Source organism: Komagataella phaffii, chromosome 3 (assembly GCF_000027005.1).
Source record: "Komagataella phaffii GS115 chromosome 3, complete sequence".
NCBI classification, from domain to species: domain Eukaryota; kingdom Fungi; phylum Ascomycota; class Pichiomycetes; order Pichiales; family Pichiaceae; genus Komagataella; species Komagataella phaffii.
In genome coordinates this window covers 1,477,757-1,504,293 of record NC_012965.1, presented here as the reverse complement: position 1 = coordinate 1,504,293, position 26,537 = coordinate 1,477,757, and the positions used below count along the sequence as shown (strand labels likewise).

General features: G+C 42.1%; 13 protein-coding genes across 13 annotated transcripts; 8 read left to right on the top strand and 5 right to left on the bottom strand.

The window, feature by feature from the left end:
- Positions 1-12: 12 nt before the first annotated feature.
- PAS_chr3_0782 (Nucleolar protein, component of the small subunit (SSU) processome) lies at positions 13-2,394 on the bottom strand (the record flags this gene model as incomplete). The annotated part of the gene is made up of 1 exon (XM_002492971.1): positions 13-2,394. One exon carries the CDS (start codon positions 2,392-2,394, stop codon positions 13-15), a length of 2,382 nt encoding a protein of 793 aa, XP_002493016.1.
- Positions 2,395-2,522: 128 nt separating this feature from the next.
- Positions 2,523-4,289, bottom strand: PAS_chr3_1221 (uncharacterized protein; the record flags this gene model as incomplete). The annotated part of the gene is made up of 1 exon (XM_002492970.1): positions 2,523-4,289. The coding sequence occupies one exon, from the start codon at positions 4,287-4,289 to the stop codon at positions 2,523-2,525; it is 1,767 nt and encodes a 588-aa protein (XP_002493015.1).
- Positions 4,290-4,604: 315 nt separating this feature from the next.
- PAS_chr3_0781 (Glycogen synthase, similar to Gsy1p) lies at positions 4,605-6,716 on the top strand (the record flags this gene model as incomplete). The annotated part of the gene is made up of 1 exon (XM_002492969.1): positions 4,605-6,716. One exon carries the CDS (start codon positions 4,605-4,607, stop codon positions 6,714-6,716), a length of 2,112 nt encoding a protein of 703 aa, XP_002493014.1.
- A 49-nt stretch (positions 6,717-6,765) lies between these two features.
- On the bottom strand, positions 6,766-7,056 carry PAS_chr3_0780 (Hypothetical protein; the record flags this gene model as incomplete). The annotated part of the gene is made up of 1 exon (XM_002492968.1): positions 6,766-7,056. The coding sequence occupies one exon, from the start codon at positions 7,054-7,056 to the stop codon at positions 6,766-6,768; it is 291 nt and encodes a 96-aa protein (XP_002493013.1).
- Positions 7,057-7,199: 143 nt separating this feature from the next.
- Positions 7,200-7,838, top strand: PAS_chr3_1220 (uncharacterized protein; the record flags this gene model as incomplete). The annotated part of the gene is made up of 1 exon (XM_002492967.1): positions 7,200-7,838. The coding sequence occupies one exon, from the start codon at positions 7,200-7,202 to the stop codon at positions 7,836-7,838; it is 639 nt and encodes a 212-aa protein (XP_002493012.1).
- Positions 7,839-7,999: 161 nt separating this feature from the next.
- Positions 8,000-8,584, top strand: PAS_chr3_0779 (Ubiquitin-conjugating enzyme that negatively regulates gluconeogenesis; the record flags this gene model as incomplete). The annotated part of the gene is made up of 1 exon (XM_002492966.1): positions 8,000-8,584. One exon carries the CDS (start codon positions 8,000-8,002, stop codon positions 8,582-8,584), a length of 585 nt encoding a protein of 194 aa, XP_002493011.1.
- Positions 8,585-8,822: 238 nt separating this feature from the next.
- On the top strand, positions 8,823-9,038 carry PAS_chr3_1219 (uncharacterized protein; the record flags this gene model as incomplete). Its single annotated transcript, XM_002492965.1, has 1 exon — positions 8,823-9,038. One exon carries the CDS (start codon positions 8,823-8,825, stop codon positions 9,036-9,038), a length of 216 nt encoding a protein of 71 aa, XP_002493010.1.
- Positions 9,039-9,135: 97 nt separating this feature from the next.
- Positions 9,136-10,689, bottom strand: PAS_chr3_0778 (Hypothetical protein; the record flags this gene model as incomplete). The annotated part of the gene is made up of 1 exon (XM_002492964.1): positions 9,136-10,689. One exon carries the CDS (start codon positions 10,687-10,689, stop codon positions 9,136-9,138), a length of 1,554 nt encoding a protein of 517 aa, XP_002493009.1.
- A 1,127-nt stretch (positions 10,690-11,816) lies between these two features.
- On the top strand, positions 11,817-13,466 carry PAS_chr3_0777 (uncharacterized protein; the record flags this gene model as incomplete). Its single annotated transcript, XM_002492963.1, has 1 exon — positions 11,817-13,466. One exon carries the CDS (start codon positions 11,817-11,819, stop codon positions 13,464-13,466), a length of 1,650 nt encoding a protein of 549 aa, XP_002493008.1.
- A 273-nt stretch (positions 13,467-13,739) lies between these two features.
- PAS_chr3_0776 (Proteosome activator subunit) lies at positions 13,740-20,069 on the top strand (the record flags this gene model as incomplete). Its single annotated transcript, XM_002492962.1, has 1 exon — positions 13,740-20,069. One exon carries the CDS (start codon positions 13,740-13,742, stop codon positions 20,067-20,069), a length of 6,330 nt encoding a protein of 2,109 aa, XP_002493007.1.
- Positions 20,070-20,146: 77 nt separating this feature from the next.
- PAS_chr3_0775 (uncharacterized protein) lies at positions 20,147-21,235 on the bottom strand (the record flags this gene model as incomplete). Its single annotated transcript, XM_002492961.1, has 1 exon — positions 20,147-21,235. The coding sequence occupies one exon, from the start codon at positions 21,233-21,235 to the stop codon at positions 20,147-20,149; it is 1,089 nt and encodes a 362-aa protein (XP_002493006.1).
- A 357-nt stretch (positions 21,236-21,592) lies between these two features.
- Positions 21,593-24,025, top strand: PAS_chr3_0774 (Subunit of the eukaryotic translation initiation factor 3 (eIF3); the record flags this gene model as incomplete). Its single annotated transcript, XM_002492960.1, has 1 exon — positions 21,593-24,025. The coding sequence occupies one exon, from the start codon at positions 21,593-21,595 to the stop codon at positions 24,023-24,025; it is 2,433 nt and encodes an 810-aa protein (XP_002493005.1).
- A 239-nt stretch (positions 24,026-24,264) lies between these two features.
- Positions 24,265-26,490, top strand: PAS_chr3_0773 (Hypothetical protein; the record flags this gene model as incomplete). Its single annotated transcript, XM_002492959.1, has 1 exon — positions 24,265-26,490. The coding sequence occupies one exon, from the start codon at positions 24,265-24,267 to the stop codon at positions 26,488-26,490; it is 2,226 nt and encodes a 741-aa protein (XP_002493004.1).
- Positions 26,491-26,537: the final 47 nt, after the last annotated feature.

Here is a 26,537-nt window from a genome sequence, read left to right as displayed (position 1 = left end):
TCTATTTATTATTTATACTGTTAATTTGTCCATCTCTTGAATTGCGTAATCCAAGGTATAAGTCTGTTCCAAAAGGTCATCTATTCTGGAGAAGTGACGTTCACTATACGGAATGATTCCTTCAATGAACTTGACAACTCCAGGCACTTCAATCAACTCCTTCAAATTGCATCCCTTCAAGATAACTTTGATCAGCTTTTGAGCTACTTCAAAGTATCTTGAATTGGTGTTCCAGTCTCTGATTCTCTTGAACAATAAGGTAATCTGATCAAACGCTAAACCTTTAATAGTCTTTTCCAAAGCAAAAGATCCAAGAACAGATTCTGGGTCTTCGTTGGTAGAAATGGATGCTTTCAAGACTTTGTACAGTTTGATAGGCTCATCTAAAGTTAGCGCCAAAAGGAAAGCATTATTCCAGTCTTTATTGGAAACATAATTTGCCAAAGACTGCTCCTGCTCAACACGGGCTTTACGGTTTTCCTCTTCCTCTTTCAAAGTTGCATCGGTAACGTCTTCCCAAAAACTGAACTTTCCATCTGCATCCGCTGTAACAAAATTAAACCCGTCATTCTTTAAACATAAAGCCCAAATTCTATTGTCATGATTGTCAAGCGTCTTGATACATTCACCGGATGACTTATCCCAGATCTTGATCAGTCCGTCAGCACCAGTGGTAACTATCTGGTTGTTCTTGTTGAAGAATTGACACCTTTGGACGGAGTTGGTATGTCCCTCCAAAGTTTTTAAACAGGTGAAATTCTGCAGGGACCACACCTTACAGGTTTTATCTCCAGATGCCGTAACGATCAGTTTGTCGTAGAGGCAGAACCGTATGTCCCAAAGACCTCGCTTATGACCCTTGAGGATTCCAACAGTCTCTCCAGTATCGATGTGCCACACCTTTGCGGTCTTATCATAACTTGCAGTCGCAAAAAACTGATCGTTGGGTGCAACGTCAATAGCATTGATTTCTTTTTCATGAGCTCTTCTGGTAAATTCAGAAACCTTCACAGTAAATGGTTCTTCCAGTTCTTCTATGTCTCTTTCAAAATGCTTGGGAAGCTTCCATTTCTTTATGGTTAAGTCAGTAGATGCTGTTACGATAAAGTGGGGTACACCAGTCGAAGTCCTGGATAGAGCAACAGCCGTGACAGGCCCCGCATGGCCGATAAAAACTGCCACATTGACAAATCGTCCGCCATTGTAAAACCACAACCGAGCGTCATGGTCTTTGCTAGCAGATACAACCCAGTTACCGTCCAAACTAACATCCAGCGCATTCAACAAATCTCTGTGCCCTTCGTATAGTTGCATCTCTAACGATTTATTAACAGGGTCAATTACTCTTAAACCTGGGGAGTTTGTTGCCAGTGCTAGAAGGTTTAATTCAGGGCCAACATATCTCATGTCTGCAATGGTTCCATGATTACCCGCTATTCTCCTGATTTCTGTTAGTGGAGAACCCTCACTAATGATGCTAACATCAATCTCTACTAGCGTTTGATCTGATAGGACAAGATAAAGAGACCCTTTTGGCTGAGCAGCTAAAACTCCGGTAATGATAAGCTCTTCGCTGGTCTCTAGTGGCTTCTCAGTAGAGTTTATCATTTTTCCATTATTGAGACTCCATAGTTTTAGTATGCAATCGCCACCAGCAGTGAAAATTGTATGATTGTCTGTGAATTGGCAGCTCTCTACCTGGTGCTTCACTGGTAAAACCAACAACTGCTTCCAGGTCTTAGTATTCCAAAGTATCACAATTTTGTCCCTTCCACCGGTCAACAAACGTTCGCCATCAGCATTGAACGCCAAACCTCTAACTGCGCCATTATGCTCATTGATTGTTCTGATAGCCTTGCGCTTGACCAGGTCCCAGATCTTAACAGTTCCTGTAGTATCTCCACTTGCCAATCTCCAATTACCTCCATTTAGCTCTCCGTGAAAAACTAGCGAGCACACAGTCGTACCATGTCCCTTCAGACTATGTGTCACATATCCGTTTTCGATATCAAATACTGTAATTATACCGTCACTTCCTCCAAATGCAAACAGTGTAGAGGTGGGATCCACGGCAGCGATGTATGCTGGCGAAGAAAGCTTGAAATTTGTGACAAACTGTTCTGATTCTAAGTTGAAAATTCTGAGCTGTTGAGATTGGGACACAACCCCCAAATATCTGCCATCGGGGGTCAACTGAAGGGCAGTCACTATCTCGCCATCCCCTTCCAAGCGGTGAAGTACGGTATTTGTCTCGACATTGCTGATCACAACATCTTCCTCGACTGCGGTAGCCAGTATCGTACCGACTTCGTTCATCGTGGCAGCACATCCTCCTACATAAATAGCCTCCAAATCGGTGGCCGCAAATGTAGACCTCAAACTTGTACTATTCATCGATGTTAAAGGAGTACCTGATGTTACCGTATTTTTTTTTTGAGAACTGAAATTTTTGAAATTATTCCTACATGGTGTTGGGATGGTATTTGAATCTATATACAACAACCACTCTGTGGTTACCCCTATTATCTCCAGTCGTTATTGGCGTTATCCAAGAATAAATCACCTTTCTCCAATTGAAGCCCAAAGTTGTTTCCCATGTTAAGCATCTGAGTCTCAAGTTCTTGTTCGAAGGTGTTAGCTTGTTTATTGAACTTGGCAAAAATAGCACTTCGAAGTCTGTAAAAGTTGAACACCAGGTTTATCACCAGCTTGACAATCGTGAAAACGGCATATCTATAGACTTGAAGCAGGGATAATCGAAATGATGGTTTATCCAAATTGCTTCTCACACTTAGTACTATGTCTTCTTTCAGTGCCTTTGTGAGTTCGTCGTTGAATATTTTCAAGCGGTTGACTGTGCTTCCATATTTGTAGTTGAGTAGTTGTATCATACGCATTGATCTTGCAATGAATGATAGACATTGTGGGAACTTGTCCGAGTTTTCAAAAAAATTAACCAGATTGTCCCTAATAACAAGTTGCTTCTCATAGTTGGAGAGGTTCTTGATCTTTTCAGCTCGTTCTTCAAGGTCTTTCACTCCCCTGGTAGACATGGAAGTCATGGCCACAAACATGTCAGTTGATTGAATTCCCCATTTCTTAGAGATAGCCGCCAATTTATCATAATCCAGTTCTAAGATAGCTCTCCATAGATCACTATACGTTCTTCTGAAATCATCAGTCAAGGAAATGCACAGCCCAAAGTCAATGACGACCAACTGCTGACTATTATCTTCTAGTCTTCTCACTATGAAATTGCCCGGGTGGGGATCCGCATGGAAGAACCCCCATGAATAAATCTGTTTTGCATAGCACCGTATCAAAACTTCCAACAACTGATGAACATCGAAATTGCTCGCTCTGATAGCCTCACTGTTAACTAAAGAAATACCTTCAATGTACTCCATTGTTATCAACCTGGACGTGGAAAAAGCAGGATACAACTGGGGAACTGAAATGATGCCCTTGAACTCAGAATTATTTACAAGATTTCCAAAAGTGGTAGTGTTATTGTATTCCACTTTGAAGTCGACCTCCTTACGCATTTCACCGATAATATAATCAGCACTGAAACTCAAGGGTACCTCAAACACCCATTCATACAATCGGAGCACATTCTTGAAAGTAAAGAGATCTAATTCCAGCTGATGTGCAATAGCAGGATGCTGAACTTTGAGTATCACCTTTGTGCCATCCAGCAACGTTGCCTCATGAACTTGAGCAATTGAAGCACTGGCGATGGGAATTTTTTCTATGCTTGAAAACTTCTCTCTATAATCATCTCCCAATTCTTTGGCCAGCAATCCATCGACTTCGCTCCAATCATCCCGTGGAGCTTGATCGTACAAATGTCGAAACTTTTCTCTAAATTCTTTGGGAAATATGGCCGACTGGAGAGCCATTATTTGCCCGACTTTGACGTAAAGACCCTTGTTAGAGACGATGAGCTCCAGAAGCTTGGTAGCGGATCTTTCATGAAGGGAAGATATATCATCGTCAACATTGAAATGAAGCTTATAATCAATCAGAATGCTGGTGAGGACAGAAAGGGAACGGACGGTCCTAGTGACAGCAGAATGCGCCCATTTGTTGTCAGCATAGTATGCAAAAGAGCCCGTAGCCAAAAAGAATGCAACGAACTTGACGAATTTGCCTTTGGCTTTAGGTTTTCCTGATGAGGCCGTTGAAAAGGAACGTGAGATGTACCCTGGAGCAAAATTGGTGGCCCGAAAAGACGCCCTCGGGATCCGGGTAAGTATCCGAAGTCTTGGAGCTTCTGGAAGGATCATAAAAGTTCGATTTAATCAATTTGAATTACTTGGGAATGGGCCGAGTTCACCAAGGTTAATTCAGCAATGAAGCTTATCGGTTTGGTAGGGAAATGTCTCTTGGACGGCGGGAGATAAAAATGGCTGGTCGCGAAGGAAGCCCATTATTCCCCACGGGACTCCCCCAACCGAAACGTGTTACCCCGCGAGAACAGATGCAAGTCATTTCTCGGTGACATGATACATCAGCATCGACAGCATATTGTTTTTCCCCTGCCTGCCTTTTCCTTCTTTTCTTATTACTCTCGTCTATCAAGGATAAAATAATCATATCTAATGGGAAAAGATATCACTAACCACCTGTTGTTTGAAATTGCAACCGAAGTGGCCAATCGGGTTGGAGGAATTTACTCCGTCCTGAAGTCCAAGGCTCCGGTGACCGTCGCTGAATATAAGGATAGATACACTCTAATTGGCCCTCTCAATGCCAACAGTGCTAACGTTGAAGTGGAAGAGCTACCTGTATTGGATCCAGTTCTGAAGAGAACTCTGGACTCAATGTCTGGGAGAGGCATTCGTTATCTCTACGGTAGATGGTTGATTGAAGGAGCCCCAAGAGTAATTCTTTTCGATATTGGTAGCGCCGCAGGTTATTTGAATGAGTGGAAATCCGACCTGTGGAACATCGCTGGCGTCCCCACTCCAGAGCATGATGTCGAGACAAACGATGCTATTCTTCTGGGATACCTAGTCGCTTGGTTTTTGGGAGAGTTGGTTCACAATGATGGCCACAAGAGAGCAATTATTTGTCATGCCCATGAATGGCTGGCCGCTGTCTGTTTGCCTCTTTGCCGCAAAAGAAAAATCGATGTAACCACTGTCTTTACTACGCACGCTACCTTACTGGGCAGGTACCTGTGTGCTGGTTCCGTTGACTTCTACAACAATCTAGACAAGTTTGATGTGGATGCTGAAGCTGGAAAGAGAGGTATCTACCACCGGTACTGTATCGAGAGAGCTGCCGCACATAGTGCCGATGTGTTCACTACAGTGTCACACATCACGGCCTACGAGGCAGAACACCTGCTCAAGCGTAAGCCTGACGGTGTGCTTCCAAATGGTTTGAATGTTATCAAGTTCCAAGCTGTTCACGAGTTCCAAAACTTGCATGCTGAGAAAAAAGAGAAGATTAATGAGTTCATTCGTGGTCACTTCTACGGACAATTGGACTTTAAACTCAACAACACCCTTTATTTCTTTATTGCTGGTAGATACGAGTATCGTAATAAAGGTGTCGATTTCTTCATTGAATCATTGGCAAGACTTAATCACAGGCTTAAGGCATCCAATTCTAACATGACTGTGGTTGCCTTTATTATCATGCCTGCAAAGACAAACTCTTACACAGTGGAGACTCTTAAGGGCCAAGCCGTTATCAAACAGTTGGAAAACACTATCAACGATATTGAAGCTTTGGTCGGAAAACGGCTGTTTGAGTTCTGTCAACATCCAGCTACTTCTAGCAACTCCTCTCATATTGAAATGCCTGATATCGACGACTTGCTCAAGCCATCTGATAGAGTCCTGCTCAAACGTCGAATGTTCGCCATGAAAAGGGAGGGATTACCACCTATCGTCACACACAACATGGCTGACGATAGTACTGATCCTATTCTCAACCAGATTAGAAATGTTCAGCTGTTCAACAGACCAGAGGACCGGGTCAAAATCATTTTTCATCCTGAATTCTTAAACTCTAACAACCCAATTCTGAGTTTGGACTACGATGAGTTTGTTAGAGGGTGTCATTTGGGAGTGTTTCCATCCTATTATGAACCTTGGGGTTACACTCCAGCAGAGTGCACAGTTATGGGTATTCCTTCAATCACCACTAATTTATCCGGATTCGGCTGCTACATGGAGGACTTGATAGAAAACTCTTCAGATTATGGTATTTACATTGTGGACAGAAGATTAAAATCTGTCGATGAGAGTATTGACCAATTGACTTCTTACATGTTCGATTTCGTCGACAAGACCAGAAGACAACGTATCAACCAGAGAAACAGAGTTGAGCGTCTGTCTGATCTCTTAGACTGGCGTCGTATGGGATTGGAATACGTTAAGGGTCGTTCATTGGCTCTTCGCAGAGCTTACCCTGACGAGTTCAAGAACCAGAACAATGAGCACTCTAACCCATTCAGCGAATCCAACAGTATCAAAATCACTCGACCATTGTCCGTACCAGGTTCACCAAGAGATAAGTACTCCAGCAGTGCCAACATCATGACTCCTGGAGACCTTGGTACACTTCAAGAGAACAATTCCACAGACTATATCTCGTGGAGATTAGGAAATGATACTGAAGAAGATGGACTAGATGTAACGCTTCGTGGACTCAGTGTCGCCCCAAGTGCCGAGCAAAGTGGTGACGAATTTGATGCCTGAAAGCTGAATTTTGTAGTATCCATATTCTAACCGGATTTTGTGACATCTTTTATATTATAACTACGCCCTTCTTATTGGCTGTTTTATTCTGGTCCCTCATCTTGACTGTATCATTGTAGGACGAAGAGTCTGCTTCAATCTTGGATATTGTGAATTTTCGAATGCTGACGAGCCTGAGTTCTCTGGACATCCACTTTCCGTTTTCATTTCTGAGTTCCACGGCGTTTGAGAGAAGTATGTTGCAATCGTCATCCAGTGCTATCAGTATCCCTTTGATCTGTCTTCCATCTGTGATGGAAACTCTGAGTGGCAGGGATATCAGATCAGTTGGATGGAGCATGGTGAGTTGTGCTTGTCGGAAGGAAAATCGTTCAGTGGAGAAAGAGAGATGCCCCCATTGTGAATTGTTTGGTCCCCGCCTAGAAAACCGTATGCGCGATCAACATTTCTATCAAACCTTTTCTCCTAACACAACAAAACCCAATGGCTCCTCATCCGTCATCGATCTTGTTTGGGGTCCAAGAGGGCTATCAGCTGACAGCAGTGTCTCTCAAATCAAACATAGCAACCAAATATGTGCTTAATAATGAGTTAATTTCCGGTTTATTGCATCTCACGCAGGAATCTTTCAACGGGGACACCAACGTTGACTTTACCAAGATCAATCCTTCCCTGGCAACGGATCCCCAACATTATGAAGAATGGAGCAAAATATTACAGAAGCAAGTTGATGCACTGGAGAAGGAACAAGACCTACCAGATTCCACCTACCAAGAGCTTGAATCTCTCGACAATGACATTGCCAATCTGGAAAGGGAATATCTCACGAGATACAAACTTGATTCTAAACTTGAGGAGGACAAAGATAAACAACCTATTCGGGAACTGGTCGCACTCAACGATCAGATACTGACAAGATTCCAAACCAAATATCACAAGTACGTCTACGAAGTCACGGGAGACTTGAATACCGTACCGCATGTCACGGTCGTCACAGACAAAGGCGAAGTTCAGGAATCAACACAGCCAGAGGAGGACGAGGATAAAGATGTAGAAGACACAACGCCCCAAGAGTATCCAAGCAACACATACTACCGGATTCAAAAACGCTTAGTTTTCTAGCCAAACTCGGAAATAGATTAGAAAGAATGCTTACATAATAGCTCAGTAACGTAGTATTCGCGCGGAGGTGTCCTGTCTCAGGCTGACCCCATACTCAAATAATCTTCTCTTTGTCTCAAGAGTCGACTCTACTTGCTTTCCAACACAGCCGCCTATCTACTATGAGTTCTCCCAAGCGACGCATCGAATCGGATGTGATGAAGCTACTGATGAGCGACTACGAAGTGAATTTAGTGAACGACAACATGCAAGAGTTCTACGTAACTTTCCACGGTCCGAAGGAATCCCCTTACGAAGGAGGAGTTTGGAAGATACATGTGGAGCTTCCTGATCAATACCCATATAAATCACCCAGTATCGGGTTCCAAAACAAAATATTCCACCCAAATATCGACGAGGTCAGTGGCAGTGTCTGCTTGGATGTAATCAACCAGACATGGAGCCCTATGTTCGATATCTTCAATATTTTTGAGACATTCTTGCCACAACTGCTGCATTACCCAAACGCTAGTGATCCATTGAATGGCGACGCCTCTGCCTTGTACCTAAAAAGTGAAAAGACTTACACAGAGAAAGTTAAAGAATACGTCAAGAAGTACGCCAGCGCAGAGCAGTTCCAAAACGGCCACGCAAACGGCAACGGTTCGGACGAAGACGAGGACGAAGACGAAGACCTGAGCAGTGTAGGGAGTCTCAGTGACGAGGATGACGACGATGACATTGCGGGTACAATGGATGGTCTCTAAAGCATGGATGTCAAATGGCAGGATGGATGTGTGCTAATTTTACACCCCCCTGGCTTATTTCGATGTCACCCGACTTAACTAATATTTAAAGAGTACTATATAGCTAAGACACGACTTCTTTTTAGACGTTCTAGAACGGCCCTTTTTCCAGATAGCAGAGGTAGCTAGTAACGTTACCAACATATGTGATATTTATTAAGAAGCAGTTAGAGTTAAAGTTGAAGAATATCCGCCGTACATGGCTCCAAAAACAATACTGGATGTCCACGTTTATCACCGAGCTCATGACGACGCCATAGGACATTACTTGGCTTTTCCGTGGAAGCCTATATGCACTCAGCGGGGTTTTAAGACAGGAACGGCATTTGCCTATATAGGTCATAATTACGTAGTACCGGGTTTGTGTTCTTGCATGATGGAAACTTCGTCCGAAGCTTATCTTACGAAGTTGTAGTGGTTGAGACCATGGTGTCGATCGATCTATTAAACAATAGAGACTGCGTTTAAGTTACATAAAAAAATACTTATGGTAAGTTCGGATGGGATCATGTTCACTGGGGAGTGGAAATTTCCACAGCGGGGGTGCGATCCTCCATCAGAAACGGCTGCGTTTGATTCAGTATCTCCAATTCTAAAGATAATGGGTTGTAATTATCATCTTCGTCTCCCAGTGAAGTCTCTAAGCGAGGAGAGAGTGCCTCGGAAATGGAATGCTGCTGTGCTTGAGGCTTTACCTGGAATACACTGGAGTTAAAAACAAAGTCTGGCTGGGACTGGCCCACAACAGGGCTCGAAGGCTCGGTTCCAAAATCAAAGTTCATGTCGTAGTTATCTTGTTTTAAATAATCGTCCATCATCGTTTCAGGTGCTGCAAAGGAACGGTAATGTCCCCGTTGGCGAGAGGGCGCACGATCGTTTTGCAGCATTGACCATATGTCGTTGTTAAAGTCCATTTGGTTGAAGTCGACATTCACCTGCGGCATTTTCTCGGAGCTTGAAATGTAAGAAACCGGGCTGATGAACCCAGAAGTGGGAGCACTAGCTGGTCTTTCATCGAATATGGTGTTGTGGTCCATCTCAAATACAGCAGTGCTAGCTGGAGAGCTGGAGATGTTAGAAGCTGGGAGTGTCTGTGTGTTCGTGCTGGTGCTGGTGGTGGAGTTTGCAGTAGAAGGAGCCACCAAGTTAGCGTTGTGGGAATGCTGATTTCTTTCGCTTGAGGAAGGGCGCATCGAAGCAGACTCCGCCTGTTCGACTTGGCTGTTATGCATTTTGGGAGAAGATGGGTTAGCAATTTGTGTGTTAATCTCAATCACTGAGTTAGATCTCTCTGTGCTTCCAGGCATAATTAATACACCGTATTTCTCGTCGTGCTGTCTGATATATTCGCAGCAACGATCTCCGTACGCCTTCGGCGTTAGACCAGCAACAGATTTGAAGACACGATGAAAGTGCCATGGAGATAGTTTGGATTTGGCAGCTAACTCCTTGAAACCCAACACTCCTCCTCTGCGCTTCCGCCTCTTTCGGTTCTCATCGGCGTTGGATGAGGACATGAGAGCCTCCTCTGCAGAGGCATGTTTGGAGGACATCAGAGCACAAGCGGCAGCCAAGGCGATGTGACGACATGCCAGGTCAATCAGCTTAAGATGATCGTTTTCGTTCTTGCTGAGCCCATTGCCAGAATCCGAGATGTCGGGGACGCTCTGCCTCCTGCCGACAATCTTATTCTTGATGAAACTGTGCTTGATGGTGTTTTCCTTCTCCTCTTCTTCATCCAACAATGGAGGCATGAACCCGATTTGGTGGTTGACATGCTCCACAGTTCGGACCAGGAGGTTAACATCCACTTGCAGGGTATTGATATCGCCCCCGTGGTTCGGGGCAATGCAAAAGCGGCACTTAGAGAAGCCCAATTGCTCAGCTTCCTCTATGGTATCGACGAAAGAAACATCGCTCTTCTCATTCGAATGGTTGAACCCCAGTCCACAGTTCGGACGGCAACATGTGTTAGTGCGTCTGCTGCAAACAAAGAACTTGTCCGCTGCGAACGGGTCGTTAAATTGGTAGGCATTCCACCTGCTGGCTTCTGTGTGATAAGACATTTCTTAAAGGCAAATTCGGGTTGGAGAAGATGAATTTGAACTGCAAAAATGACAGAAGTCTTAAGAAATAATAATGGCGTAAGGAAAGGGATGAAGGCATTTTTTATATATCCGCGCATCGATGATGTCAGAATTCCGAAAAGAGGGGGAGAACACACTCAACTTTTCGAACATGCTTTAGTGGTGACGATTTCGTAAGAGTAATGCCGGTTTCTGCACATTATAGAGAGGCGTCCCTAGAAATAAGCGGTTGTGCACACCACATACACATAATTAATGCACGGCGGGGAATTCTTCTGCACATGGATTTCATCTTGAGGAACACCGTCCGTCTTTCGGAGAAAATGACGTAGTCGTTTTAGAGCTCACAAAAGCGCTGTGCCTTTCAAGTATTGTTTTTGGAAAACCGCACAGTTGTTTCCCTAGGAGGAAGGTCTACACTTGGGATTCAAGAATGGAACGATTTTTTCATTTTTTATTGTTATCCCAAATTCCGCCCAGAAAAAGCGGTCTAGACAAGCGAGGCGGAGATTCTGCTTAACAATTGTAACTGCCCCTTTAAATGCCTTCCGGGGCGCCATTCTTCCCGCCAAGTCTACGGTAGGCCTGTTGGCCTGTTGACTTCCCCTGAGAAACGGTCACTACGTAATATTACACTACTGTTGTACATAATTACATAACTATGTTCACATAGTTACATAATTACATAATGTCCTCTGCTCCAGACGCCGACCCACACACAAAGTTCGGACTGCGCGATTACATTAGTAAGTTTTATGGCCGCCCTCTCTTCTTGGGACATATTTTATGTGGGTTCCTTAGCCGCCGTCTCCGCAGACTCACACAGCCCAGTGGACTGGACTTTTTTTCCCGCCCCCGAATATCTCACACAATTTTTCCTTACGCATTCCCGCCATTGCCCAAAATGGGGTCATAGCCCGAGAAAGGAAACCTACAGCTCTTTACCCGTTTTGATTTTTTCCTCCACTTATCAACTAACGCAAAAAACTGGTTGGTACACCTCTTATCTATCTCAGCTAATAACCGTTATCTTGCCACGCAGTGTACAGGAAATAGTCTTATTTTTGTAGTGGAAAGATTTTCAATGGTCAAACTGTTACTTATCCATGAATCAGCAGGAAGAAGCTACTAGTATCCTGTTCAAGCGCCACGGAGACCTCCATTTTGCCAACCTCAAATACGGCTATGTGGTGCTTCTGCTCTCGTTGTTGTATCTGGTCTACGAGCTTGTTGTTGGCTATAAGTTTACCCGAACGCTGAAAGATAACGGTAACCGGCGGAACATTTGGGCCATCCTTCACTATGCTTCCCCCTTGAAGAAAGTGTTTGTTTGGCTCGTAGCATTGACTGTCTTGGAGCTGATTGGAGTGTTTCACTACCATGATAAACCTGGCCTGTTCTTGAAACGCTTGGGAAGAATGGCCGTGGCCCTGTTGCCATTGGACATCATCATTGCATTCCGACCTAGTGTCGTGCTTTTTCAGAACTACCTGGACCTGATTAGCGTCCATCGTTGGTTGAGCAGGGTCATCCTGTTGTTTAGTTTTCTGCACAGTATCGGATTCTTCATCAAATGGATAGTCGAAGGTAACCCCCATTTTTTGTTGCTGAAATGTGATATTGCCTATATATTACTGGCTGCCTTTGTGGTTCTGTTTGTTGTCTCTATCAAGCCCGTTAGAGTGGCTAACTACAAAACCTTCTTTATTGTTCACACTCTCGTCGTGGGCATGTTTGTGGGCCTCATTCAGATTCATGCAAAACCCGGAGTATTGTGGTACGTTGTGGCATGCTCCATTCTGTTGGCCTATCAGCTGTTTGTGACCTTCTTCTACTTATGCCGAACAAAATCCGATTCAATTGAGGATAACGGAGGCGACCTCTCAGTCATATCTATCGATAGAAGAGGACTGCCAATACCAGAGGATCAACTTTTGCCGCATTTAAGAATCTCTGCAGATTTTACCTCTTCTTGGCGGAAATTTCATAAGATTCTTTACCCATCCCATCCTTATACGATCGCCAGTTACGATGAAGACCATTTTCATCTTATCGTGTCCAATAAGAACAGATTTCAATGGGACGCTACCCCAGTGTACCATCTATCCACAATCCTTTACACCTCCCCCCTAATTGCTCCAACAATGGCAGAGTCGATTAATAATGCAATCATCATAGTGGCAGGTTCAGGAATCTCAATGGGTATTCCGCTGTACCATCTTCTTTCTTCGAATACAGAGGCAAATATTCAGCTGGTTTGGATTCTACGAAACAAGGCCGACGTCTATATTTTAAAGAGATTTGGGGTCAAAGGAGCCAATGTTCACATTACCAAAGAAACTGAAGAGTCTCAATCTAACGTGGTTCAAGACGAAGAATTTGAACATTTCCTTACCGATAAGAATGATACGGAGCTCCAAGACTTGGATCCAGCAACAAACCTTCCTGACGACCATTTAGAAGCTGAACTGAAGCGAGATTTGGAAACCGACTTAGACCCACACGTCTCCTCATCCTCTGAAGGTCATAAAGAAGAAGAAACTCCAGAAAAAACTATTTATTCATTTGGGCGTCCAAAAATCATTGACATAATCGAAAACTACTCCTCATCTTGTCAACCGTCAAGCCAAAGATGGGTGTTTTCATGCGGTCCTCAGTCGTTAGTGGACGACGTTGAGGATGCTGTTGATCTCTCTAATGATGGAAAGCTTGACTCCGACAAAATCTTTTTTGCCAAAGAAGTGTATTCCATGTGAATTCGATAATAATGAAATTAGGAATCAAAGGAGAACAACAAAAGCAAATCGGAAAACTATAGAATCCACCCAACGTCTTTCCCCAATCCCACCCACTATCTAACTAACCATTATAGAAGCTTATTTACCCCACTATAAAAAAAACGGCGATCACGCGACCACTCACGTGACGTATTTATAGAGGCCCTAGTTTGCCACCTCCATATCATATGATATACCTCTTAAGGCCAGTAGCGCATCTCCTTTTCTTACTAACGTCTCCAAATCTTGGTAATGCCTAAGTTGAAGCACCCCAAACCACTGAGCTTCAATAACCCTGCGGTGGGCTCGCCATTGAAGACCGTCTTTTCGTCTGTTGACTTGCCGTCGGAAGAAGACCAGGATGATTCTGTGAAGATACTATCAGATTTGGAATTCTACCACCTTGACTACCCTAACAATGTCGATTTCACAGATAAAGGATCACCCTATTTCGCTTTAGATAAACCACCCACTTTGTATCTACCAAAGAAGTTGCCTTATGCTATAGAATCAGTCCACGATCAAGCCCGGTATCTGAGCCATATCGTTAAGCATTTATTCATTGCCATCAATACTTTAGATTTTCGGAATGCAATTCCTCTCACAGCCAAAGATTTGCACAATTCCTCTTCAATTGCCCAAGAAAGTCAATTAGAGTACAGAGATGAAGAGAATTTCGTGGACAACGAAGAAGATGACTTTGAGGACGACAACGGTGACATTGATGAATGCATTGAAGAACATTTGCTAGGTTCCTCTACTCCTGCATCACAAGTTCAACCAAAATCTGCTTCGATAGTGAGCTTGAAGAATTGGACTATAGAATTGCTGTCATTCATCAAGATGAAAGGAATTATACCCTTAGACCTTAGAATCAAGCTCATCAGGACGTTTTACGGAATAAACTTGGTTCAGGGTCAAAATCTTCAACTAAATCTTTATCTGCATTTATTCAAAGTACTTTGCAAGGATCAAAAGATGCTTAAAAATCTGCATTTGCCCTGGTTGCAATTGATGAAACAGTTAGAGAATTACTACCCTCATGCCGATTTTAACTATGACTCAGGAGATCGCAAACAGTTCAATAAGCTACTGAAACTAGCCACTTATGCTAACCCCTTTTTTGATGAGAAAGACATTCCTGAAATTACAGAACGAATCCTATCGAACTTTACCAGTCAAACTCACCATACGGTTCTTGTTGTTTTAAACAGCATGTTGCCCATCAAAGTAGAAAGAGAATATATCCCCACATTGTTTTTCATTTGGGAGAGAATCCCACCTTCAAAGTCGACGACCGAGCTTGTTTCAATATTAGGTAAAGTTACGGAAGAAGCTTTGGTGGCTATTGCCCAAGAAGATAAGCAGAGTTTGGGACTCTATGGTGTGTTTACCCAGAAGCAGTTTGAAACTATCATGTATCACTTGGTTCCTAGCCTCAAGATTTATCCCCAATCTACTAGTATAATGCATTCTAAGAGCTCCAAGTCTAACACACTATTCAAAGCATACGCTCAAATAATCATCAACTCAATTACCAAGGATAATTACGAATTCATTCTTGATAAACTGTCAACAATACTGTCCGTTATGGCTAATTATGCACATCCTTCAAATCCTGGCGTTTGGTCTTCTTCAATTGCAAAATTGTGCCATGCATTGTGCTTACAACTTTATCGGCGTCATCTTCAAGAAACGAATAAATATCCTCATAAAATGAAATCTTTGACAGCTCTTCCTTCGTCCATCAAACTCAACGGTGTCATTACTGACAAGATAATCGTGAAGCTCATGAAGGTTATAACGATTGGAACCCAATCACGGAACAACGAGGTCGTGAAAACGTATACTGCTTGTCTTTCGTTGTTGGGATTCATCAATCCTAATGTTGTACTTGATAACGTCATCACAGATATTTACACGTCCTTTGATACTGTCAATTCCTCGCACAGATTGGCTGTGGCACTCAAACAGTGCACTGTTCTGGCCAGATATATGGCAATCACTCCGGTTTATCGCTTACATTTGATCAGACTGATGTCGTTGTTTTTGGAGGCAATTGATTCTAACGACTTGAGTAAATCCTACTTGGCACTTCAGTTTTTTGCGGCAACATCTTTATCGGTTCCTTTTCATGACTTGAGTGGGCAGTCTGAAGCATCCGATGGAGGTATGCTAGCAATGGAATTAACATCGCAACATGTTTCCTACTTAGAATCATGTTTCTTTTCTCCAGGCGACCATGAAGAGTTTCCGATCGACAAAGAGTTAGAAAGCTTGGCAGTGAAGTCTGCAACATCTTCCTTCACCTTATTTATCAAACAGTTCTTTTCACAGCTAACGAAATTGCTGGAGAACTTACCCAAACCTGATCCAAACACAGACAATATTGAGCTGAAAATTGTAAACTTCATTCCAGTTGCAATTGGTATTATATTTAATTCCCTGTCCATAGACCTTTTTAGAATTTTTGCTAAAGAGTTCCTTGAATACATTTTGGAGAACATCAATCATGAAATTACTGACGTGTACTTGAACATCCTTGCTTGTATCATTAATCGAGATGCTGAGTATCAGGTACCAAAGTTCTATCACAATTTGATTCCAAGAATCAAGCTAGAAATAAATGAAAATGGAGCTGGTAAAATCATTGGCTCTTCAGACGATATTTCTTCACGAGATCGTGCTCTTGCATGGTATGTTTCTTTGCTCGGAGCAACGATGGAAAATGCTCACGAAGAACTATTAAAATTGGCTGACGATGTGCTGGAAATTACTGAATTTATAATGGACGAATGCACTGGAAGTGCTGCCCTTGTTTTTGGTCCCAACTTGTTAACTTCGATCTTATCGACGTTAACCAAATCGTCTATGACCGAAAAACTTTTGATACCAGCTTATTTGCTCGATAAAATTGACGAATCGTATTGGGGTGCATTTCAATTTGACTACAAAATGAAGTACCTAGAGGACAAAAATTTCACGACTTTCAAATGGTTCCTGCCCACAGAAGAAACCGTTGAATTTGCAGTTAAATTATTGGAAATACACGTGCAAAAGGCATTGAAGAACCTTGAAAATTTAAAAGAAACACATCAGTCAACAGTTTTCCAGAATGAATTTCGGCGAAACGTTTCCTACATTGGTTGGGCATTGTTTGGTGTGGCAGAATTGTTTGACCCTGCTTTCAGCAATGAATCCGATGATAAGCTGGAAAATTTTAAAGGAAGAGAAACACCTATCACAGTTAGCAGAAATGAAACGCCAGTTGGAAGCTCACCAACTGGCTCAAATGCCAAGGACGAAGATTCCAACTTAGACTGTTTTGAGAACGTACCCATTAGCTCGTACAAGGAGGGGAGCAAAGAGGCCGACGAGGATGAAGAGGGTTCAGAATATGAAGTGTTTTCTAAGGAAAACTCTGTCACCCCTGAAAACGAAACATCTTTAGAAGATTCGCCTTCGGGTATTTGCCCGTCATTGACATCAAGGGATAGTAAGCTATACAGATGCAACTACTTTTTTGGAGATTCCAAGTTTACTAAGGAAAGCAGTCCTTTGTATCATAAGATTCATCAAATAAGACTGTCAATTGGTGAGTCACTTCACGACATTTGCAACTTTTTGATCCAATATCATGAAGCTGACGTAGCCGCTTTCAAATCACTTTCAAGCCTGTTTGCTGTCTATATTTGTGATGTAGGCGTGGACACCTATATTCAAACTGGTAAAACGAAGGATTCATATCGATTTTTGACCTCGTTATATAATCTACCAAGACTTAGAAAACCGTATTCAAGACCGATAATCGGAGAAAGGATAGAATTGTTCCATCAGCAACGGTTATCAACATTTGGTGGTACAAGAATAGTCAATTCTATAGAAAAGCAGTTGGTTCATGATCTGGTACGCCTTTCCATGAGCGTGTACTCTGATATTGGACTTATGGCACAGAATTGTCTCCTGTTGGTCAATAAGAAGTTGATAGGAACTCTGGGTACTATTGTTTCAGGGTTAAACATTGTGAGCAAGGCAATTGATGATAACGATGACCTGAAGATTGAAAGGTCTCTTTCTTTTTTCTACCTCAAAGGAGTCCGAAACAAGATACAATCTAACTACGTTGAGCTGACACGATATATCAAGTTATTGTTATTATGTTTGAAGCGAAGCAACTCTATTATATATGACAAAGCGACACACCTTTTCAAGGCAGTTGTGTCAGCCTGGAGTTTACCTTCATCCGTATGCAATTTAGACTTTGAGTTGATCAACAGCATTAAGCCCCCGTCGGATCTTTTTGTTGAAAGCCAAATCAATATACTCAGAATTGCTAAGGAGAGTAAGCGCAAGATTAATGCATTCCACATCCACAAACTTGAAACAGAGCTTTATAACTCATATTGGGAGAATGATAAATCATGGCAGATACAGTACCTAATTTTGAAACTGCTTATTCAGATCGAAAACGAATATGAACACAAAGATTTCAGTTCTGATGTTATAGAGTTGATCATCAACAACTGTAGCAATGAGCATCCTCTACTGAGTGATTTGTGTCTTTGTTCTTCAGTAAGCATTGTGAACAAATTTGTCAATCTTTCATTATATGAGCACAACTTATCGAATATGCATGATGTTGATTACTTGGTTAAAGAATTCACTCGTATTGATACTACCCCCAAGAAAGAAAACGGGAATAATTATATTAATGAATATTTAGCTGAAGTCCACAATCTTGAAAGTCCAAAATACTTTTTTGACAACAAAATAGGCACTAATTCCTTATTTTGGAGTCGAGACTTGATTGCTATAAAAGGCGACAATCTTTCATCAAATGAGCTAGATCTAACTCCAAAAGAACAAGAACTCTTCAGACGTTTAGGACAGAATGTGATGAGCAAAGAATGGTTCTACAATATTTTCAAAACTATGGTCCAGGGATTGGAACAGAATCCCAACTTTCGATCGTCGCATGTCTATTTCACAGTTAACGTCATTCAGATGATTGTGAACAACTATGTCCCCGCATCTAAGTTATGTGTTCAGGACATCATCGATCTCATTGACCTGATATATGTTAAGGATGAGAAAGCCACACATGTTTTGACAATGGAGCTCATTATCGGACTGATATTAGGGTACAAGATCGCTGATCAGAAGTATAAAGACATTGTGTGTGAGCAAGTTCTTGGACGCTTTGAAAAGATCATTTGCAATGATTTGTCTCCCGACACGTATCCGGTATGGAGTATTTTATCCTGGTGGCTACCGCAACATTTGGATGTCAGGCGGTATCCCAAGATATTTAAGTTCTTTACGGATTTTAAATTTGAGAATACCGATGAACGAAGCAGCTTTGGGACACATTCCCGTTTAGGGCTGCTCAAGTATTTTATTAGCAGTTTGGGAAAAAGATATCCCTTAAACGAAACTACGTTCGACAATTTGATTGGTAATATGAACAGTTCCTTTTCCAAAGTTAGAATTCAAGTCTCGTTGATTTTGTCGATGCTCACATTTATTGGAATAGCAAGGAATCCAAGCTCAACTTTTCAGGAGTTTTTAGTGAACGTTAAGAATGATGAGGAAAATGTTGAAACTCATTTGGGGATTGTGGAACCTTATAAGTCAGCACTCTCTTCATGTTTTGAGAGGATAGAATCATTGAGGAAAGCAACAATTGATATGAATTCTCAAGACGTTGCAAGAAATGATTATATCTACGTTTCCAAGACGTTCATTAAGTATATGGATTCTTTATTTTTCACCCAAGAATCAGCTGCCATTCAAGCCAAGTCTATTGTGCCATATATCCAGTTTCTATTCAAGCTAGATGAAAGAAAGGATGTTTGTTATCTCTCACAGATTTCACCAATGCAGTCATACCTATTGTTACCATTCTCGTTGAGCAACGGCAAACCACTGCAACTTGTCCTTCAAAGTTTATTGAACCTACATGATATTTCCCAAGATCCTCTGTGGCATCAGATTCTGTCAATTTTGGACTTTACCAAATCTATTTTCTATTTGAAATACCTAATATTGAATACTGAACAGCACATGGAGCTGGTCAATTTTGTTGCAAAGTTTCTATTCCATGGGAATTCTGAAGTCCGAACATCTGCTGCAAAAGTTCTATCAGGTATGATTCAAACGTTGAGTGATAGCGAGGTAGAGTATCTCATTTCCAATAATTTAGCCGATTATCTGAAGGGGCTTACTGCTGACAAGAAAAAGTATTTGAAACTAAAAACAAAGCCCAAAAGCTCGAAGTCTGAAGATCCGAAGAAGGATCTACCATTACTATTAAACGAGTTGCACGGCTACACCCTTGGAATCGGAAGTTATTTGCAAGCTTTTCCTTATATCTCGCCAATTCCTCCATGGATTCCTCAAAGTTTATCGATTCTTGCTAACAATTCAGTGAGTGTCGAAGGTATCGTTGGGAAAACTGCCAAAGATCTTTTGAGCACATTTAAGAAGACTAGACAAGATACATGGCATATAGACAGTAAGTTCTTTGGCCAAGATCAACTAGAAGACTTGGAAGGTGTTCTTTGGAAAAGCTATTTCATATGAAAAGATGAAAAATAAATACAATAAATATAATGCGTATTATGATACATGTGCTTTAGACTGCACTTTCTAATTGCAATTTAAAAGCTTAAAGTTTCCAGCTTCTTCGTCACCTGGGCAGCCCCATCGATAGCTATATTACCACCTTCGATAGGTACCTTAGCCCTGGATGACTCCAAGCCCTTTAGTAAAATGCAGGCTTTACAAATTTTGTTTGTAGATAGATAACCACAGCTTTCACACTTATTGCCATCTTTGTTCAGTGAAACGGAGCCATCTCCTCGCACTTCAATCTCTTGGGCAGTGTTTCTCTTGACAACGTTCTTACGCTGTTTCTTGGGCTTAAGTTTGAAATTTTCTCCACTTTGAATGATGTCTATTATACAGGACGGTTTAATGGCTTCTAACGATTTCAAAAGAGTTCTAGCCGTTCCTCTAAATGCTTCTGGAGCGTATGTGCATTCTGTAGAGAAATAATCCAGTTTTTTGTAGTGTGCATAAAGCACAATTTCCTTTTCGTATGTGTACTTGAATGGTTTCGATCTCTTGATAGGAGATCCCGAAGACTGTGTAATAATGTTGGTGCTGGACTCTAATCTGTTCACATCTCCTCTGAGAAGATTCATAAGTACTGTCTCTGCCATATCGTCCGCGTTGTGACCAGTGACCACATGTGCTATACCTAACCTAGCAGCACCCCTATCTAGCGCTTGCCTTCTTAAAACCCCACAATAGGTACAACTACTCCGTATCCCAGCACAGGCCACAATTTCGTCCATAGACCAAGAATAGAGTTCTTTATATGATACGATCTCTAGCGGCATCTGGTATTGTTCTTTGTTTCTTTTAACAGTGGCAAGACTGTCATCTCGATAGCCAACGATTCCTTCATCGATAGACAAGAGAACCAGTTCCAAGCCATAGTCATACCTTTCATTCAACGTTTTTAAAATGTGGGCAAGCACAGTGCTGTCTTTACCACCGGATGCACCTATGGCAACTCTTTCCCCCTTGTGAAAGAGATTTGCGCTGATGATAGTATTATGAATTTCGGTCTCAAAGACATTGTAAAAGCATTCCTTGCATAGTTTCTGAAGCGTTTTTGGTCTTTTCATAACAGCCTTACGGCTATGACATAAATGACAGGCAGTCTTTGGGTTGAAAGCCATTGCAAGAGCAGTTTGATGATTCCAGCCAGGATAGTATTCAAAGAGATAAAAAAAAATAATTTCAGAACGTTCGCTAGATAGAGAGAGGTTGGTGGGGAAAATGATGAGTTGATTAACTCCCGTTTTGCTGACCTTTACGTGCTAAAGTATGCTTTTTACAATGACACGCATGTTAGGGGAACCATTTATTCCATAATCTAAGCTTTTGAAACGCTAAACAGCCGTTTCAACTCAATTTTTCACTTCACTTCATATTCTAGCAGCTTACATAATCAGACTAAAGTTTACGCAGCATTTGATCTCACTCGAGGTAAGCAAATTTTTTTTTCTTTTCCACCAGCCAAACATTAAACAGAGATGTCCCGTTTCTTTGCGTCAGGTTATTCAGACTCGGATCTATCGTCATCGGACGAAGAGCTCTTGTCAACTTCCGAAGAGGAGCTCATCAATTCCAGTGCTGATGAGCAAGAGGCAGAGCAAGACAATGACGAAAGTAGTGATTCAGTGTTCGCCACTGAAGAAGAGTCTGACGACTCCAGTGACGACGATTATGGAGCTAGAGCTCGCGGGCCCTCCTACTTCTTGAAGAGCTCTTTTGCTAAGAACAATTACAGCGATGAGGACAGTGAAAGCGAAGGAGAGGGTAAGAAAGTGGTGAAAAGTTCAAAGGATAAACTTTTAGATGAAATGAGAAGTCTCGTAGACAAGATCGAAATCAGAAGAGATGTCAAGGAATGGATCGGGTTGTTAGCTGAGTTTGACAAGTTGAATAAGCTTTTAACCAAGGCTCGTCAACAGAACTTAGGTATCCCAAGACTGTATATCAGCATGATCGCAGAGTTGGACAGCACTATTTCTGAAATTGGTAATGAGGAGATCAAAGCCTTGAAGGCTGATAGTTCCAGAGCTTTCAACACAACTAAGCAAAGAACGAGAAGGTTTGTTAAAGAACACGCCGCTGCAATCGAGCAGTACAGAGCCAACCCCGAGACATTTGAGAAAGAGTTGGACGAGCAATCAGAAGAGAATACTCCCAAGCCTTCCAAGGCTCTTATCGACGAGCTTATCACTTCCCTGAGAACCATTCAAGAAACTCGTGGTAAGAAGAACGTAGATAGAGACGAGCAAATAGCCACTTTGGAAGAGTTAGTTCAAGATGCAAAGGGAAACGATTTCCATTCCATTTTGGTGTATTTGATGTTAATTCCACTGAGATTTGAAAGTTCCTCTCTTGTCCAATCTATGCCAATCGACCAATGGACAAAGGCCAAGAATGAAATTATCGCCCTTCTGAAAATTTTGGAGAAGGTCCGTAATGAGTACGTTGTCACAGAGCTGGCTACCGCAACAGACGAATTGGGTCAAGAGCCAGAAGCTGATAAGAATGGTGTCAAACACATTTTGGGATCTGTGACAGCTTTGGTTGAGAGATTGGATGATGAGCTGACCAAGTCTTTGCAATCGACAGATCCTCATGCTACCGAATATGTTGACAGATTAAAGGACCAGTCAACTGTTTATCAACTACTCCTAGCCAACCAATTGTACTTGGAATCCATAATCGAGCCTGCTGCCTACTCACAGAAGGAGGGTGAACAGCTAGCTAGGGTCGTGTTAAAGAGATTAGAGAATCTTTATTACAAGCCTACCAAGCTGATTATCATCAGTGAGAAGGTCGGATGGTCTAAGCTGACGAACAAGCAATCGTTGATCTACCCTAAGTTCGAAGAGTCAGACGATGAGCTGGAGTACTGCAATGGACTTATAAACCATCTTTCATCTTTGCTATACAAACAAACAAACTCCATTTTCAGGAAAAAAGCCATGTTATGTCAAATCTACTACTATTCGTTCAATGACCAGTATTACAAGGCACGAGACATGTTCTTAATGTCCCATTTACAATCTACCATTCACACTTCTGATATTCCATTGCAAGTACTTTTCAATAGAGCTTTAGTTCAATTGGGATTGTGTGCTTTCAGAGCAGGCTTGCTAACTGAAAGTCAGCAGATTTTGCAAGAGATTTGCACTTCTCAAAAACAGAAGGAGCTACTTGGTCAGGGATCCAACCAAAGACAACAGCCTGCCTCTCAAATTGACAAACAGAGATTGGTTCCTTTCCACATGCACATTAATTTGGAGCTTTTAGATTGTGTGTACCTTACAGCGTCTCTTTTGTTGGAGATTCCTCAAATTATCCAGCAGAGTTCTGGCAGAAAAGTTTCAAACAAACTACAAGCTACGAAATCTTTCAGACGTACGCTAGATTACTACAACAGACAAGTTTTCATTGGACCTCCTGAGTCGACGAAGGATTACATCATGAGGGCAGCCTCTTCCTTGCAGGCTGGAAAATGGGAACAGGCAATCAACTTCATTTCATCTATTAACATCTGGAGTCTGTTCAACAATGCTACTGGCATCAAGGAGATGTTGTATGAGAAGTTTCAGACTGAGGGACTGAGAAGCTACATCTTTGCCAACATATTCTTCTATGAGAAGTTGTCTGTCAAGCAACTTGCAAGTTTGTTCAAACTCCCCGAAGCCAAAGTTCTTGCTGTTGTATCCAAGATGATCTACAACGACGAGATCAGTGCATCTTTAGACCAGTTCAACCAGTCGATTGATCTTTCCAAGGATTACGAGTTTTCCAAGCTCCACGAACTTGCCCTTTCCTTAGCCGACAGATGCCAACAGCTGGCTGAGCGAAACGAAAGACTTGCATCTGGTGGACATCAAAGCCAGTCTTCCAATGTCAAAGACCAAAAGAAGATCTATAGTAAATAAGTAGAAACCCGAGTTTTATCGAACGCTTTTCAGTTCCGAAAGAGGCAACCTTGCATAATCATTCCCAAACGGGAAATTGTGCTTGACATGCATTAAGTACCCTTTTAGCGACCCTACCTTTGAAATCTTTATTCTTCTTCAGCCCTGCCCTGTGTCTAAATCTGAGTACGGCGTCATCCCTCTTACGTTACAGCGCCATCTCACCTCCAGTTAGAAGTTTCTAACTATAAAACTCCAGTATGAGGTCATTTATGAGATCACACAAGAGAGAGTCTTCTCTCGGAAGTGAATCCGGGCTGGCTCCCCCTCAGATACCGAGCAGATATGCCGAACTTCATGGAGAATTTGTGCCAAAACCATCTGTCACTGCCCCGTCTTCTCCGTCATCTATCACTACAGAGAGGAAGAGCAAAAACCCCATCAAGGTGTTCATGAAACACAAGAGATCTTCCTCCAATCTGTCTCCAGTTTCACCAACGGTAAAGATTTCCACCCATGAAAGCCCACACGGCCTGCCGTTGTTGGGCACCAAGCTGGGCAAATTGAACAAACAAAATAGTTCGCCCGAGAGCATTCCAAGACTGAAAGCATCCATGAGTTCCGATAATATAAGGCCGACCATCGTCGGTACCCGAACGTATGACTGGGGAAGCAAACCAGGCACTTCCAAAAAGAATGAAATTAAACCTGAAATAGTTGATAGAATCAATAATGATTTTTCAAGGTCGAGTAACGATTTGATCGAGAACCCCTTTTGGCCACGCTACAAGAGCGTGGGGACGGTTGCTCTAGACCCGGGTGCTTCAAAGCCTGCGAGATCGAAGGAAGATCCCAATTCAAATGATTCACAGTTCTCCTTCGACAAGAGTTCATCTTCAATTTATTCATCCCGAAAAGAGCCCACGAAGCAGTCAGTGCCTGCATTAAACCTGAAAGTTGACATATTCAAGGATGAAGCGGATGAGAACATTGTGCCTGTCACTCCCATAGATCAGCAGATTTCTTCAGAGTTCTACGATCAACCACCCCAGCATGACGAAGATCCCCCAAGTGATTTATCGTCCGTTTCTGACTTTTCTTTCGAGGAGAACTGGAAAAGCTGTAGAAACACCTCCATTCGGTATTACAAGAGCCAAGCACAGCTACAAGTAGAGGAAGATAAAATAAAGTCTAAACATGAGGCTCAGTTACAAAAGAATTTCCTGGGATCTGACTTCAATATGGAAGACTTTCAAGAAGACTTTAATTATGATGATGATGATTTAGGGGATGATACTGAAGAATTGTTCAATAGAAATCTATTTGAAGATGAGGACGAAGAGGAGAATGAACCTGTGTGCCAGGACGATTGCAAGGAGAAGTGGGAAGCGGTCAATATTAGCCAATCCAAGATTGAACCCCCTTTATCTACTAGTTTGGAAAGGGACTCACTGACACCTGAGAAACCTAGCATGGACTTGTTTGGGTATCTGGATAAAGCTGAAGCTCAAGCAGGTGTCCAGCCACCTCCGAAGAAAGATCAAGAAACTGCCAATAAAGACACGAAGGAGCATGATCTGTTTAATGAACTAGGTCGCCCCAAGGAAAACCTCAAAGTCCCTACCAGTGAACCTCCCAAAGGACTTTTTGATTTTTTGCAGAATGCTGAAGCTAAGCAATCGCAAGAACGACTCAACACACAACCATCATCTCAATCTCCATCACCATCTCCATCGGATACACAGCCAACAAATAACATCTTATCGTTATTAGCAAAAGCAGAGAATAAAGAGGAGGAGAAATTGACTCAAGAGAAGGCCAAAGCACCACCAGTTACCATCAAGCCCAACACGTTCTTGTACCCCGGTAAAAGTATCAAGTATCATCAGCTTGCTACTACAGAAGACACTAGTTTTACTAGTCGATATTCGTGGTTCCCAGATGATGATAAATCCGAAAGTACACTTCTATCCGGTCAGCTAAGGGTACCAACTTCAGAAGATTTGTATTTGGATGAAGTTAATAGGATTCCGGAGGATATCAATGTCTCAGAGTGTCGAAGAAGCAGATCATTTCAAGGAGTACAGACCCCAAGTGAGTATGATATAAAAGAATGTGAAGGTTTCCGGAGATTCAAATCAATGATCAATAAACCAAATAAGAGAAACGGAGTCCCCATTCTGGGGTCCGTAAAACCCAGGTCTAATCGATTTGAACAGAACAATAAAACTGTGACCCTTTTCCATCATCAAGTTCCAACTTTGCAAACAATTCATGGCCTTGGCTCCGATTCATCGTCATCTTCTAGAGAGTCGGACGATTCATTCAAAAACACAAACGGAGAACTGATAACTCCAATCACATTTAATGAAATGCCACCCTTTCTTGGGTTTAAGAATCATCCAGATTCTCCTTTAACTACAATCAGTGAAGGTTCTTACGACGGCACACAGTCTCCGTTGGAAACACATATCAGTAATTTTTAGGTTGAGTAGCATGCATACTAGTTGAAAATAATTGAAGCATTAATTTA